At 41.7% G+C, this 17,052-nt stretch overlaps 1 protein-coding gene across 1 annotated transcript; it reads left to right on the top strand.

Moving 5' to 3' along the window:
- Window positions 1-5,944: 5,944 nt before the first annotated feature.
- On the top strand, window positions 5,945-13,382 carry unm_hu7912 (un-named hu7912). The gene is made up of 2 exons (XM_061037700.1): window positions 5,945-6,193; window positions 8,762-13,382. Exon 2 carries the CDS (start codon window positions 8,814-8,816, stop codon window positions 12,012-12,014), a length of 3,201 nt encoding a protein of 1,066 aa, XP_060893683.1. The 5' UTR covers window positions 5,945-6,193; window positions 8,762-8,813; the 3' UTR covers window positions 12,015-13,382.
- The last annotated feature ends 3,670 nt before the right edge of the window (window positions 13,383-17,052 follow it).

Raw genomic sequence — 17,052 nt, 5'->3', positions numbered from 1 at the left:
AATGCTGAGTCGTAATCACAGAGAACGCACAAATACCAACGTGTACATAATCCTATTAAACAAAACTAATCTGGCACATTTTACCAAATGGCTCCCTGCATGCCACTCATCACAGTCCAGTCTATCTTTTCTTCTTGGCAGAATGGCCTAATTCATGGTGTTTGAGGAAAAACACATGTATTATGTTTCAGTATCTTTCGGGCTTTCATTAGGCCTTCCAATCTGAATGCAGCAGCTGCAGCTGAGGGAGACCAGTAGTATTATGCACCCCGCAGTCAGAAGGATGACTGTGTTTCATCGGCTTGTTTTGTATAAATCAATGAGTATGACTACAGCTGAAACAAAAACACTAAAATTGAGATATTTTACTTCATAAAATGGCTTGGCCTGTCTGAATATTTTGGCTGGTTGGTTTCCTGCAGTGAGGGAGGGAGCTCAATTTTAATCACCAAATGGATCAATGTCTTTTTCCCTCGAAAGTTTTTATTGCAGAGTAAAGTGTCCAGAGTGCAAAATCCAATTTGCGGGCAGGATGTTATATAGCAGCTCATGAAAGGTCAGTGCGGGATTTTACAACTCTCTATGCGTGCTTGCATCTCTTATCTAGCTGCCCAGCAAGCCGTTCTATTCTCTCGGCACAAATCTAGGCTAAGTTAAGGTGCTGGTCTTACCAGGCAATTTATCATATTAGTAAGACACCATCATTCACACTTCAAATTCAGAGGTGAGGAATCAGTTAAGTGTCTTAAAAGATGGAGGATCTGTTTCTGGATGGAGTCAATCACTATCTGACAAGCTAATCCATCCGCTCAAAGCAGACAATGTGATTTTCCTCCTCTACAGCCATAGATGTTTGGTATAATCACTCTAATACCACTCATTTGACTTTGAAGGTAAAAACTAAAGGATTCAATGTTATTTTAGGCAATAGTTCTGCTCTGTTATGGACAGAGGACAGAAGGGAGGGGGCCTCATAACTTCTTCTCTGAGCTGGTTATTTTGAGATCTGACCCATTTAAAGAGCCTGGAGAAGCAGCAAGCACAGGTGCATACGTAATTATATACATTAAGTGTCAAATCTGATTTGCACATGCAATTTGATGGACGGAAGTGCAAACTATGCAGGATCTTAATGACAGTGGTGTTAAATCCCATTTGTTTTCTTCGTCGAAAAGGAATAACCAAGTGTTTGAGAGTCATTCTTTAATTAAGAAAAAAAAGAAATGCCAGTGTCAGTCTACAATTCAGATGTTTATTCAGCTTTCACATGATGGATGGATCTTTGAATGGGAAACACTGGCTGTTGCAGCTATTATACACAACATACAGCCCTGCACAATTAGTGCAACTCAGTACTGCTTTGCATTGTGCTTCTGTGGGATGGAGAGCAGAGAGATATCCAGAAGGACCTCATTGATTCGTCCTCAGCGAGGCACAAAAGATGTGTTGTCCGTCCAGTCTTGAATAGCTTGTTCTTAATGACAGTCCTGCATTATAAAACCTCCTGCTGCCCTCAGTCACTGTTTGAAAATCTGATGAAACTGAGCCAGAGCAGTTTGCTCTGACTGTAATATTCCTGTGTTCTGTTTCTGTGCAGTTACGTAACTGTATCATTGTCACAATGCTCAACCACAAATAATTCACACCACCAGGAGTGGAGGAAAGAAAGTGCACGCAGCAAAGGGCTTGTTCTAAATGTGTTTCCCCTTTAATAAACCTGCACACATGACTGAGTGATTCCTGAGCCAAGATGGCAGATGATGAGGGATGAGAGAGGAGTGAGTACAGTAAAGATTTAATTAAAACTCACCATGGGATGTCTTACTGTGACTCCAGAGACGGGTACAGAGGAGTTTGTGTTTGCTCGCTGCAGCTGTGAATAATATCCACACTATTCTTACTATGACCTAGATGAGGCTCACGGAGAGGAGGATGTGAGGGTGAGCCCACGTGAACACAAGTCTCATTTCCACCGTGAGGCTGCTGCAGGGCTTCTCCTTATGCCAAACCTTATGTTAACTTTACATTGTCAATCTCTGCTGGAGGAAATCTGGGACATGAGAGACATCCATACTGCCAGTTTTCCAATAAACCAACACTTGATAGAAAAAACTACACATTCACATCCCTCCTGATGGTGCGTCTGCAGAATGACCATTTGCCAGGAACAATGTCACCTCCTCTTGTCTTGTCCTCATGACGTAGATTTTTACGGTCTCCATGGAAGACTCCCATCAGCACTTTACTTCATTCCCTTTGAAATCAGCTCGGTTTCTTTTGCTCCTACTCAGTGTGGGTTGCCATGGATACTTCTCCCAAATGGTTTGGCGTGCACATGAATTTGTTTGAGTGTTACTCGGAGTGGCCTAAAACGTTCTTTTCTGTGTGTCTGCAGCCAATGCAAGCACAATTTGCAAAACAAGCACGGGGGAAATCACAATTCAACTATCATTTTTGTTCTATTTTATTCTTCTCTTTTGAGATGTAGGCCACCTCTTCAGGGGATGATTATGAAATCCCTACTATTACACACCTTTACAACATGCAGTATCAGCGACATGAGGACACTGGTAAGAGTTGTCAAGAAGTCAAGTGCATGCAGGAAAAAAAAAACCTAACAATCCGCTGAATTTAATCTAGTCTTATCCTCCAGGAATCAAAGCTGCACCAGTGTTGCTCTTCACTTGCCCCGTTGAGCCAAAAGAGCATCCAAATACTTCACTTGGCTGCATCTAAATCCTCAAAAAAAAAAAAACAGGCGGTCTGAGTGGCGTGTGCCCTGCATGAACTGCCACAACTGTAAACTGCGTCTGGGGTCTGGAAAGATGAAGGAAAGGATTCAGCGGTTTAATTTGTTGAGGGCTTAATCAGGGTTCATTTGGGATTAAGGGAAGACTGGGTGCATCTCCCTCTGAGTCGTTGGATTCACCACTGCCTATAATACGGAAGCCTTAAATGGACATGCATCAATGCATTTTACTTACTCCATTTTCCCATGATCACAAGTCATTTCTGTTTGTTTTCTAGAGGTCTTGAGTTTTCTATCTTGGTATCTTGAGATAACAACGCTGGTTTTCCAAGATAACAAGTTAATTTGTTTTATCGAGGCCTCTGCTTATTTTTATGATTATCTCGGGACAACAAAGCTAGTTTTCCCATAATAACATATTCATTTGTCATATCATCATATTGAGATAACAAAGCTTGTTTTCTTGTTACAATTTTCTGGCGATCTAGTAGAAAAAAACAATAGGCTGGTCACTGTGAAAGGCCAGACCAGAACATGACATGCTGCCATTGCCCACACTAAAGGTAAGAGGTAAGTGAAGCCTATTTCTATGTTTGTTTTGTGCTTTTGCAACTCTGGGAATAAGAGACAGATAAATGGAGGTCTCAAGGTTTTCACAGGAAAGTAAATAAAACTCATGGATGCATGTCCACTTAGGGCTTCCATACTTTAACTCCTCTCTGAATCAGAGCATCTACATATTTCATACAGGGCATGAGAGGGTCCTCTAAGAGCTGAAGGAACCACCCACATGTAGATGTATGTCTAATTCTGGCTGTGTGAAATATTAACCATCGTAGGGAGCAAAAGGAAACATCCTTGGCTCTCCTGGGGATTTCTTGTAAAACACGAAAAATTCTGAAATGCGATTTCCACTCTTTCCTGTTTAATGTGCTTTCCTTGCTTCCTCTCACATATCATTACAATCCAAAACAACTGAGGCTGAACGTTGCTTTGTAATAGGCTGCCACACTAGCTATTTTAGGCCGGACTTTGTAAGCAGGGGCCTTGGCTGTGTGTGCATCCCCGCATCTCTTATGTAATTCCCTTGGATGGGAACACAGAAAGACCAGAGAGAAAGTTTGTAGAGAATCGCTTAATCTAACATGGAGTTAATAGGCGACAGCTGAGGGTTGTTTACTGTGCCAGCATGAGTGTAGGAACAAAGCAGAACGTCCGGGTTCTTCCTTATGGCTCATTATGGCTGCTACGTCAGAGTAGCGTGTAGCTTGTTTGAGCAGTGGAGGCAGCATTGTGTTGTGATGTTGTTACTTTGTGGTGGTAGAAGCCTGATTGATTCCTGTCAGAGGGGCCTCTAATCAACACAGAGCTATTGATTTCCTCTCTGCAGAGCCTATACGAGGTGCCTAAGACACCTGCTAGCAGCCAGCTGACAGACACTCATGCCTGCTCACCAACAGCTGACACAAACTGATGCCAATGCACCGTGCTGAAGAGGGTGAGTCACACACGCTCAGATAGATCCCACTCTCAGGGAGGCTGGATGCGGCACAATGTGAGATCCACTGTACTGTCGGTCTGAATCATGTCTAATACACGTGGTGTGTCACAGATGGAGGCGAGGGGTTTTTGTAACTGAGATACAGGAGTAAAGATAATAAAGAGTGATGATCATTGTCTGTGCTTGAGCGGTGCTGCGCTAGATTTTCATTAACAACGGGTTCTGTCAAAAGCAAAGTATCATCACCATCTTCAGCATCATCAGTACAGTTGGTCTGTGGTGATTTCTATCTGCCCTCAAAGTGCTTTTGTAAGCAGTTTTCCAGCAGCAGTCACATGCTCCGCCGGGCAGGGCTGAGGCTCACAGCCAGCTGTCCCCATCATCAATTCAGACAACGCAGGAGGCAGAGGCGAGGTGAGACTTGAGAGGTGAGACTGGGGCAGATGTGTGTGGCACAGGGGGAGCACATAATGTAACTTATCTGTAACCTTGGAAGAGTGAAGACAACAAAGATAGTGTGCAGGGAAGAAGAAACACTTGTTGTATCATAATCATGCTGTATTATGGAATACAATGTCTTGCATAAATATTTACCCTCAACTTGTCCACATTTTACACTCTTACAACCGACTCCAACTTTTTTGGGACTTTAATTTTTATGCAAGAGTAGTTAAAAATAATCTGTTGGATGCACCAGTAACAACGAAGGAAATGTGTTGCACTTGTTCTAAGTGAGAAGCTTAAAGCACTCAAATCTTTTAACTTTTTGAAAAACAAGATTTGAATATTGTAGTCTCCCTTGGCAGTTCAAAATTGTAGGTCATTGTGTGTTGGTCCATTAGTATACAACCCCATAAAAAAATATTTTAACATGCAGCTGTAACAGTGGCAACATATGGAAAAGTTGAAATCTTGCTTTCTCTGTGTGGTACAAAACATTTTGTACAAGACAATGCGTCATTCCTGGTTCTTATTAAAGGAGCGACTGAAGGTCATAAAGGTCAAGTTTAGATAATCAGTCAACAACAATAGAACTCCATCCATCAATGGAAACGTGATTGTTACTGGTTTAAGGACAGAATAGCCCTAAAGTACTATTCTTTAAAGCCCTACATGTAAAGAATTGTACAAGTTATTTGAATATGTCAACTTGAACTTTAGATGAAATTACAACAGCCCCCAACACGTGCACACATTTTAAAATATTATAATTTAAGGATTACTTGACGAAGTGGCATATTGTATCAAGCCAATCCCTTAGGCCTACATCATGCATTTCCCTCCTTCATTTTTGTTTGCCTATGTTGGCACAAGACTGACTTTTCTAATCAATAAGTTTACTGCATATCTGAAGTGTGGGAGAAGGACCAGAAGTGACCTGACACGTGCAGGAGAGGGCTAAGTTTGCAGCCAGTGTTTAAGCCTGTCTGCAAACTTTCCCTATAGGCCTAAATGTAAATGTCAGAACTGTTTTTTGCCTTTTGATGAACAAACCGGATTGCAAAGCACCTTTCACTGCAGGCTGAGATAAACGAGCAGCAGCTGCCCCGTTGGTGCCCATGCAGTTGTCCTCAGGGCACCATGTTCTGAGATGAGACCGCATTGCTGCTTCGGGACTCAACACCCACCTCCCACCATCAGCCTCCTCAACCCCCCCAACCCCATCATGAAAACACGCACAACCACGCCTCCAGAGGAACGCGCACAGGCGCAGGCTCAGACACACCTCCTCCTTCCTCTTCATCTCACACAAACACGCATACCAAAAAGACACAAGCGAGCGTGTGCGCATTGCTGGGTGAAGTAGGAAACATGTAAGACGGAATGAAGGACGGATGGACTCCGGGAGGATCACGGCAGGTGCGGTAACGGGTGAAGCTGCTCAGGAACGGGGCTGTCGCTTCATCATGTCCACCGCAGCGGATTCACTCACTGACGAGACGGTAAGGCCCCCCCACTCATTCACTCTCCGAAATCTGACATTTCCAAACTAAGTCGAACTAATTTTTCCCTTCTCTGTCCTCATTTGAACCCGCTGTCTCGTTCTCCCTTTTTAACCGCAAATGATGTCATTCAGCGCTCAAAGGCGTCAGGTCAGCCATACAGGATGGAGGGCCGCTCGTGCCGCAGCACCAAAACAAAAAGGGGTGCACAACTGTGTTAGTGCAAGAATTTTGTAACACTTCCAGGCTTAATGCGTCGCCTCGGTTTGGCCCCATGGGGAGGCGAATCTGCATTATGTTTGTTGTTGTCTGGAAAACCTTGCATAGCCTAGAAGCTGAAATATGCCCCCTGTCCAAGTTGTTTAAGGAAAAATTGGCAAACAAATTAATGTAGGCTAAGCCTGTATTGATGTTAGAGTTTTTCAAGAACAAAGATCTCATAATGAGGGGCTTAATATACCCTATAGCCTTGCACACAAATATATAGCCTTAATCTCTGTAATTATGCTTCTGACACTGGGTACATTCTTTGATAAGTTCAACATCACTTGTTTGCCCAGAGCAGAGAACATTAAAGCCATTCATATTGATTATGAGGCCCATGTTTTTTTAGACTAAAATTGTGCCCTGTGTGTGTAACTCCAGGAGTGTTTCATGGTTTCTTTGCTGTAGCCATGGAGACTGTACATGGCATGTGGTCTCTTACTTGTGCTAGAAAGTGCAGTTCCCCTATTGAAGAGCAGCCTCTGACCATGAAGATGAACAGAGGAAGGAATGTGTAGTTAGGTTTTTCAAACATCTTTTCTGTCTCCTTATTTAAAAAAAGGTGTTTTATTTTCCATCTTAAATCAATGCAACAAACACTTTCATGCAGAAAAAGCTCAATAGGGACCTATTGTAGATCTAACAAACTAATTCTGATATTTATCGACCTCTTGATGCATTCATGTACTATAGCATTCCTATAGGGTCTTTTATGGCTTTGTAAGGCTTAATGTTTAACAATATCAATGCAAACCCTTTTATACAACTATAGTGGGAGCTATTTTTCATATCCTGTAATAAATCTGGGTAGCTGTGAAATGGATAAGCATTGAACTGAATTAAGCCTATTTATTTGTATTGAATAGTAACGTTTTTGCCTATATTTCCCAGACATGCAGTAAACAAGTAAAGCTGAAACTGGGCATGAAAAGGCATTATCATAAAAACAAACAACAACAGTGAATTAGTATTTATTTGCAATGTTTTTTATCAACCGATAACCAAAAAATGCAAATCCAGGAATATAGAAGGCTTTTTAATACAACAAGAAAACTATTAAAAATCATCTTTAGTGCTGTTTTGACTGTCAAGGTTGAACGTGTGTGAACCAAAGTGATATTTAGGTGTGCTGTGGAGACATGACAGAGAGACGGCTGGTCAGTCCTCTCTCTTCACGGTGAACAGATGGTAACTCAGGGTTAGCTTGTGGTCGGGTGCCAACAAGAAAGCCCATGTGTTTATGACACATAAATCCATTGTTGAAAAGGAATTGTTCTGGTCATGATATTTATTTATTTTTATTATTTTTTATAATTTGAAGTCCTAAAAAATAATTCTGCTATCGATAAGCATAGATTGAATTAAATGTAAATATATCAAACACTTGTCAATAGAAATGTCTTGTTGTCCTGATTTGTTTTATTATAAAAACAAAGACACATAAGCTCAAACCTACTTTTAAAACAACATTTGCTTCTTGAGTAAGATCTATAGGTTAAAGGATTTCCTGGCAAATAAGACATGCTGGAGTAATGCAATAAAATTACTTCTTACTAAGATTATGTCATCAATTTTTTTTTTTTTCAGACTTTTTGTTTCCCCACCAGCAAACAGGCATTATGCCAAGCAAATGTATATTGCATTTGCTTTTAAATGGAAAACCCCTATATAGATATCTGTGAAACCTAATTTAAGTCTTGATTTTGTAAAAAATATCTCCTCAAATATGCTGAAGTTACTCAAATTAACTGAGGATTTTAATATGATTGGTTTTAACACACCTCAGATCTAAAAATTTTATTCTAACAGTTTGGCTGAAATCAATTTGTTAAAAAAAGAGGAACTACATCTTTTGGATATATCATGACAATCATTACAGGTTTCTGCAATCAATGTAATCAAGTCGTTGAACAGATTTATTTACATTGATTTAATGCTAGACTAGAGTATATTATATAATATATATCTTTTATTGCTGCCAGGGGAAATTTGCCTTGGGCAGTTGTGCAAAAGTAACGTTTAGCTCAGTGCAACTCAGTGTACCATTAAAAACAAACCTAGCACAAAAGACTAACAACAATACGAACAAATCAAGTGGAGCATAAAATACCAGATACAAATAATAAGGTTCTTTAATAATAAACATTTTACTATTATAATGTAAAAACATAATATTCATGGAGATTTATTTCACAGACCAGTCAAATTTAAAGGGATCTTTTTGTCTCCCGCTCTCAGTCAACATTTGTTATAGATCTCTACATTGCACTGATTTCTATTTGTTTCATTTATCTCTTTTCACAGGCTGCGTTGATCTTGAATAACACTGAATGGAGAAGAGGGATGTTCCTTTAAGATGACACGAACACATCCCCCTGATATACTTGCATCGACTCTATATCAGGACTTTACTTTAAATCCCCTCACTGACCACTCAGTTTCTCTCCAGTCCTCTCAGCAATGTGACTTAAAAATGATTGACAAACCAGAAATCATTAACAAAAGACACTGCCGCAGCTTTGACTTCATCGAGTCACTGGATGACCCCCAGTCCTTCTCTTCAACAATGGAGTACCCTTACAAGAGGGCTGAGCATCAGACATTGAACAAAGATCTAATGTGGAATGGCCTAGATCAATCTGGGCACCTGCGCTTTTCATCTCCTGATCTGTTCAACACCAGGCAGTTCCAGCAGCAGCCTGGCCAGGACAAAACTAGCCATCTAACATGGTCAGATTCTAAAAAGAGAACAAGATCTAAAAGTGCTCCAAGAATCAAGGCCACCCTCACTCCCGTGCCCATCTCAGTGTCCCCTCCAGGGGCCGGGAAGGGGAGGGATGCACCCCAGGCTGCGTCAGATACCATGAGGACTTCTGAAACACATCGAGAGTCGTACTCATCCAACAGGGCTTTTTTGAATGATGTGCATCCTTCCAAACTGCAACACCATACTCCTCTCTATGTCTCAGACTGTTTTGAGGAGGACAAACCAGATAAACCAGCCACAACCCCTCATGTCAGGTGCCGTGTGGACATTAAACCAGATGCTGCTGTTCTGCAGCACACATCAAGGCAGGTTCCCAATGTGCGGACTGACCATCTTTGGCAAAGATACTCCCAGGCCAGCAGTAGAGGATTATATGTACCACGACAGATTGTCTCCTCACCAACTCCCACTCCGAGTGAATGCTACAGTGGAGACTATAGACAAGGATACCACTATACCACCAGCATGTCTCCAATCTCTTACCAGCATCTAGACATGCACAGAATGCCGTCACCAACAGCACCATTTCTCAGTCAAGAACAAAGAGCTTACTCAAATCCTAATATACCAACCAAGTTTTTCTATACAGAGGACCCTGTGCGATATTCAGTTCATCCCTACTCTAGAGCATACTATCAGGATGATCGGTCTAGTCTTACCAGCCATGGTAGTACAATAACTGGTCAGTATGATCCGAGGACTCGCTGGGTGCACACCCTTCCTGTCAGGTCGTATTACACAGACCAACTTTCCAACAGAGACTCTGTATATAGTAGGCCTTATTCCACAAGTGAGGCAGGATCATACTTTTCTCAAGCTCCACCATCTAGATCTTACTATGGAGATGATAGCCGGTTTAATCCATACCATTCCATGAGTAGTTCCAGGTTGTTCTATCCTAAAACGTACAGTTCCCCTGAGGAGCAGTACTTTCCAAGGCCATGTCAAACGGAGGGTCGCCGTCGCCCTCGTATGTCCCAGGCCTTTTCTGACGACTGGTATCGCTCAAGCATATCTGGTTACTCTAACCAGTCCTCTCAGATAACACCTCCAAGAATTGGGCGAGACCCCAGTATACCCCCTTGGTTTACTAACAGCTGTTTGGAGAACAGCAGACTAGGATCAGAGGTCAGAAACCACTCGAAGTCATGGGACAATATTCTATATCCCAGGCATGACAGAGAGCAATCAGTGCCTCGTGGACGAAGCTATGAGAATCTGTTTTACCAAGCAAGGCATGGAGCATCCTCCGATGTCACATCTCAACCTGTTATTCTTAATCTCTCAAGTTCACCAAGGCGCTATGCCGCCCTTTCGCTCTCTGAAAACTCCTTAGAGAAAAGCTCAAACAATCCCTGGAGAAATACCAAGAGTGGGCACTGGTTTGTTACTCCTGAGATCACCATTACTGATAATGACCTGAGTGCGGGTAAGAACAAGCGGCGTGATGTGCACTCTGTCAGCTGGGATACGTTGGAGAGTGAAAGGACACCTCCTCCTAGAGTAATGCCTCAGAAGCAGCCATCTAACACAGTAGAAGTTACCAAAGACAGGAAACACAACAATTTCTCCCTTCAGCAGAGTCTAGAGCAACTAGACGAACTCTTAGCTGATTTGGTCATTGATTACAAACCACCAACTCGCAGAAAGTCAAGTGAAGACCTTTTAGACCAGCTTAAACAATTAATCTCTGAAGACGATGACAAAGACAGAGGATCCTCTGGACTTGAAAACTTAGGGAGTCCAAACACACCACTCCCATCCTCTAAATCCAGCCCTGACACATTCAAAGACCCTGATAGTGGATGTGATGCTTTACAAAGGAGTGCAGAAGAATGCTCTCCAGACCACAGTACAGATGAAGATGACACTATGGTGTGTGCTAACAACAAGTGCAACCGGACTGAGAATATGTTCAATGCCTGCTTGTACTACAAATCCTGTCACAGTTGCTACACCTTCTACTGCTCACGAAACTGCCGTAGGGACGACTGGGAGACCCATAAAGAGACTTGTGTGTACGGGCGTGTCAACAGTGTGTGTCGACATTCACTCAAGTTCTGCAGGGAGAATTCAGAGATCCACAAAGCCTTCTCTCGGGTTGCTAAAGCTGGCTACCTCTCCAGAGGTAGAGGTGTTCTCTTTCTGGGATTTGCTAATCCAGAGACAGCTGACAACTTCCTGCATGTAGGGCTTGAGAGCCTACTCATGTCTCCCACGTACCTATCTCTCAGAGAGCTAGATGGCTTCAAGGACAACCTTGGTGAATACTGCAAGGAACTACAGTTGGCAGGCAATGAGTATGACCCCAATGAATGTTTTCTTCTGAATGTATCTGTAGCTGTTGGTGAACTAGTGCCTAATAGACCTTCACCAAGGGTCCAAGCACCAACAGTTCGCAAATATGCAAAGGTGTCCTTGGCATCCTCAAGCCCTGACAAAAAGGTGCTCAAAAAGGACAGTGAAATGGAGACTCTCATCCTAACTCCACCTCCAGGCACACCAGACATCGACAAGGAGGGCGAGGAGGGAAGAAAAGCAAGGGAGGTTTGCTTTGTCAATATCCAGCGTGAGCTCAGGACCAGGGGAGTGTTCCTCCGTCACGAGTACCCCATAATCTATAATCAGCTGTGTGCGTTTGTTGAGACTAACAAAAGGTTCACTCCGACTACGATTTACCCAATAGATAAGAGAACAGGGAAACAGTTTATGTGCATGATCATGGCTGCTTCAGAGCCAAGAACACTGGACTGGGTGGGCACCCCTCATCTCTTGGATGATATTATATAGTAGAGCACTAATCAGTGATGATGATGATGATGATGATGATGATGATGATGTCAGCTACATTAAATGTACATACTGTATATACATGGTGTGGTTTAGCAAACTTGAAAAGTGATATGGAATTATGTTGAAATATGTGACCAATTTCTTTCTTTCTTTCTTTCTTTCTTTCTTTCTTTCTTTCTTTCTTTCTGTCTTTCTTTCTTTCTTTATGTCTTTCCTTCTCTCTGTCTTCCTTTCTTTCTTTCTTTCTTTCTTTCTCTAATATTTCGCGGTAGCTTATTCTGATCCTGTTGCACTCAGAAGAGTAAATAGCCTGCATGTAGATTAGGCACAAACCCCATCCAGGTGATTTACATGTGGATATATATGATTTATTCAGTTTCTGCAAACAATGTTTGAAGCACACAATATTTATGAAGAAAACATCTCATTGCAGACACAGAATGATCACAGGCACAGCCAAGACAACCATCACTGATTTTCTAAAAGATGTTATACCAGAGATTTTTATTATACCATGTTGCGGTGGTTGTAATATTACATACTGTTTAAGTATTATTTCCCAAGCAAACTGTAGTTGTGTGGATATATTTTTAATTGTATATATATAAGTTATTGTTTGATAGATGAAGAGGTTCAATCAAAACACCTTTTGTTTTCCCAATTCATAAAAATGTAAGTTCAAACTATATCATCATAAGACTTTGATGTCATTCTTGTGTAGAATGCTTTGTTTGAAAGTGGCCTTCAGTCGAAAAAAAAATGCATTTGACACAAAGTAATGTAGATGTTGAGCTTATTCTAAAGCATTGAGAGCTCTGGACTTCGGCTGTTTGAAATACCATTGTAAATGAACTATTATTTTGCTCAAAGCATGTTATTAAATTCAGGTATTTTAATATTGATATTGCTTAAAATTACATTTATTATGTTTATGAATTTGATGCTTAGAAATGTAAGAGGTATATATATTGAATATAAGATCATTTGAAAATCATGAGACCTTATTGTAACTATAGTACTACATTATGTTCTTAAACAATATGCAATAAAAGAGCAACCTTACCATATATATTCTAAAAACCTATTTTATTATTATATTGAATAATCCCTTGGAGCCAAGAGCTGCAAAGACTTTGTTTGCACTAAAACTTAAATTATAAATGAGAATGTTCTTAACACAGCTGCAGAACTGAACACAGATATGATGATATGAATATATGCTTGCTTCTATTGCCTATGTAAACTAATCTAAGATTGCTCTTTTACTTGATGGTATATATCTTTGTGCAAGACCTTCCACGACTTTCTATTTTGTGATGTTTATAACCCATATAAAATATATAATAAATGGAATTTAAAGAGTGACCTTGTGGTTTTGCATTTCTCTTCCAGATTACTGGCATTTGATGTAATTATAGAGTGAAGGAGTGCCGTCAATAAGAGTAATACATCCTGATCAACATCTGCAGACATCCGTATTTTTCCAGTTTCCTTGGATATTTAAGATGTCAAAAATTGTTTCATGGCATGCATGCAAAAAGAAAACTTAATCCACTCCCTTAAAATACTTTCTTTAAAACATTTTAAACATGTAAAAAATTATAGAATAACTACTTTGCATCAAAGTGCAAAACTGTATAAAAACAAAATTCAAGCAGAGAAATCTTAAAAGCACTATTATTTTATGATGATCTAACTGATGTCATAGTATTGACACTTTGCGTTAATACTTAAGTGCCTGGCATGGAAACATCTCTTTGGAATAAGTAAGTAGGCTTTTATTCCTGTTAACAGATCTCATTTTTTCCAGAAAACTTGATTTATGGTGAATGAGGTGGAGAGCAAAGAGAAACAACACTGGCAAAGCAACATACATTTGATTCACTCTGACTCTGTTGCTCAAATTATTAGTTGCTGCTTGATCATATCTCCAAAACCCATGTTCTCCCCCCATATCCTGACTTAGTGTTAATTCTTTTAAGGGAGTGGTTTTAGTTGTAAAACTTCCCTAATCATTGAAAAATAAAATAAATTCAATTCATGAGCTTTAATTGCCAACTAGTGTTCCTGTTTCAGGATTGTCACTCAAGAGTTTAATGTTGTATGTGTTGGATCACCACCTAGTGGTATTATTCAAGTGTTACACTTATTGTGTATGCAGCACTGTAGCAATACTCCACAACTAAATAGGAATACACAAAGACAAACACACACACTATACTATAACAAAGTTTTATTCATGATGCTGCCATTATTGAGAATACAAAGGCACACAAAAATGCAACAATTTATGGTGTCAACATTTCTCGTGAAAAAGAATGGAAAAGAGAAGACGAGAAATTAGAGAAACACAGAAAAAAAATGTTTGGCTGAATTCACTTACCCCCCTTGGGCTGACAACCTATCCCAACAATGTGTTGACTGACTGTGATTATTGACGTTCAGATGACAACATTTTTATGATGTTGGGCTGGTGTTGCAGTCAAGACCACACAAACCGAGACCAAGACATATCCGAGACCAGAGTGCTCCAAGACTGACTGACTGAGACTTAACCCTAACCCAAGACCATGGAGCAATTCCCAGCCACATTTTTTATTCTGAACTTTTTTTGCGGATCTAAAAATGTATTTATCAACATATGATAAAGACAATGTTTTCACATCAACTGTTGAATGAAAAAGAAACTTGGCATAGTTATTGGGGGACAAATGAGGAACGACTGAGGCACTAACTAATAGTTTACCATTAGATTATCATTTACTAATGGTTATTGGGGAGATAGATCATTCTATCATGTGAGCTGGCACTGTGGCCTCGCAGCGAGACAGTCCCTTGTCTGATTCCAACATTGTCCATACATATCCATACAAATATCACCCACATAACACTCTGTAAAACACGCTGTAAAAATGTTTTTGTGCTCCTCTGTTTACCAGCATCGGAAACCTCTGAGAAAGTCCCTTGGTATACGGTGCATTACCTGAACCCAAAGGTGACACCTGCTGGAGCAATTTGTGCCTCACACCTTTTTGGAGACATGTAGAGACAGGCCTGTGCAAAGAGAGAACAGTGCAGGGATAGGCCCATGCAGTGGGATTACATTGCACTGACAGGCCTATGTAGAGACAGGGCTGTGCAAAAAGAGTGCATTGCAATGATAGGCCTAGGCAGGGATATGCCTATGCAGTGAAATTACAGTGCACTGGCAGGCATGTCTGTTATGTATTTTGGCCTACTTTGACCTCCGTAGAAGAGTCGTGCATTGAATGTTGGGACTGGGGCTATGTTACCTTGTTACTAAGAGTAATGCCACTGTTACCATGCTATTGTAGTTATCCAATAAACGGTAACACGTGCAGTTGGAGTACAACTATTAATTGTTATACAGGCAACCAGACACGGTTGGGATATAACAATGTGCAGTAACAGACCTGTGCAGTGAGAGCACATTTCAGGGATAGGCATATGCAGTGACTGACATTTGCAGACAAAACGCAGTGCAGTGACAGGTCTTTACAGTGACAGCCACTTGCTGTGACAGGCATGTGCAACTGCAGTGCAGTGCAGGGATAGGCCTGTGAAGTAACATGCTTGTACAGTGAGAGCGTACTGCAGTGATAGGCCTGTGCTGTGACAGGCCTGTTTGCTGAGAACAGAAGGGGAAGTAGTGCACTAAAAGGAATGGGCAGTAAGGGCACAATGCAGTGTCAGGCCTGTGCACTGAGAGGCATGTGCAGCAAGAGGCATTTGCAGTGACAGGCCTGTGCATCCAGAGTGCAGTGACAGGCCTGTGCAACTTAAGTGCAGTGCATTGACATGCCTGGACTGTGCAGTGAGAGGCTGGTAAAGTGACATGCCTGTGGGCTACATTATGATCTTAGGCAATGGGCTGATGTCACTTTTCTGACATTAGGTCAATGTAATTCCCTGACTATAGGCTGACATCATGTTATGATGTTCGGCTGAAGTCATCTCAACATTGGGTTGACACCCTATTTCAATATTGTGTTGATTTTAAATAATGACGTTGGCTTTATGTCAATTCATGATGTACGGCTGACATTATGGTGTTTGGCTGATGTCTTATTTGTCTCGGGAAAGGGCTGTGCAGTGACATGCCTGTGCAGTAACATGCCTGTGCAGTGACACGCCTGTGCAGTGACACGCCTGTGCATTATGAGCGTAATGCAGTGATAGTCCTGTGCAGTGACAGACCTGTGCGGCGAGGGCACAGTTCAGTGAAAGGACTTCACAGTGAAGGCCCAGTGTATTGACAGGCCTATGTAGACACATGCCAGTACAGAGAGAGTGCAGTGCAGGGATATGCCTATGCTGTGAGAGTACAGTGCACTAACAGGCTTATGTATAGACAGGTCTTTGAAGAGAGAGAGCATTGCAGGGATAGGCCTTTTCAGGGATAGGCCTATGCAGTGACTGACATGTGCAGAGAAAACGCCGTACATTGACAGCCCTGTGCAACCACAGCACAGTGCAGGAATAGGCCTGTGAAGTAGCATGTTTATGTAGTGAGAGCGTAGTGCAGTGATAGGCCTGTGCAGTGACAGGCCTGTTTGCTGAGAGCACAGTGCAGTAAAAGGACTATGCAGTGTTAGGCATGTGCAGTGTTAGGCATGTGCAGTGTTAGGCATGTGCAGTGTTAGGCATGTGCAGCAAGAGGCCTGTGCAGTGACAGGCCTGTGCATCCACAGTGCAGTGCTGCCAAGCCATGTGAGGTAGCTCCTTCTTTCAAAGGTAGAGTATTTCTGGGGAGAGGGCTAGCTGTGCAGCTAGAATGCTGTGCAAAGACATGCCTGTGCATTGAAAGCATAATGCAGTGAGAGTCCTCTGCATTGACAGACCTATGTAGTGAGGGCACAGTTCAGTGAAATGACTATGCAGTGAGGGCCCAGTGCACTGACAGGCCTGTGCAGTAGGAGACCTGTGCAGTGACAGCCCATTGCAGTGCCTGTCCAGTCATAGGGATGTCCAGCGAGAGGCCTGACCAGCCACAGGCCTGACCAGTCGGATATTT

This window comes from Labrus mixtus, chromosome 5, assembly GCF_963584025.1.
Source record: "Labrus mixtus chromosome 5, fLabMix1.1, whole genome shotgun sequence".
NCBI classification, from domain to species: domain Eukaryota; kingdom Metazoa; phylum Chordata; class Actinopteri; order Labriformes; family Labridae; genus Labrus; species Labrus mixtus.
The sequence above is the reverse complement of the archived record's forward strand: the minus strand, read 5'-3'. Positions and strand labels throughout refer to the sequence as shown.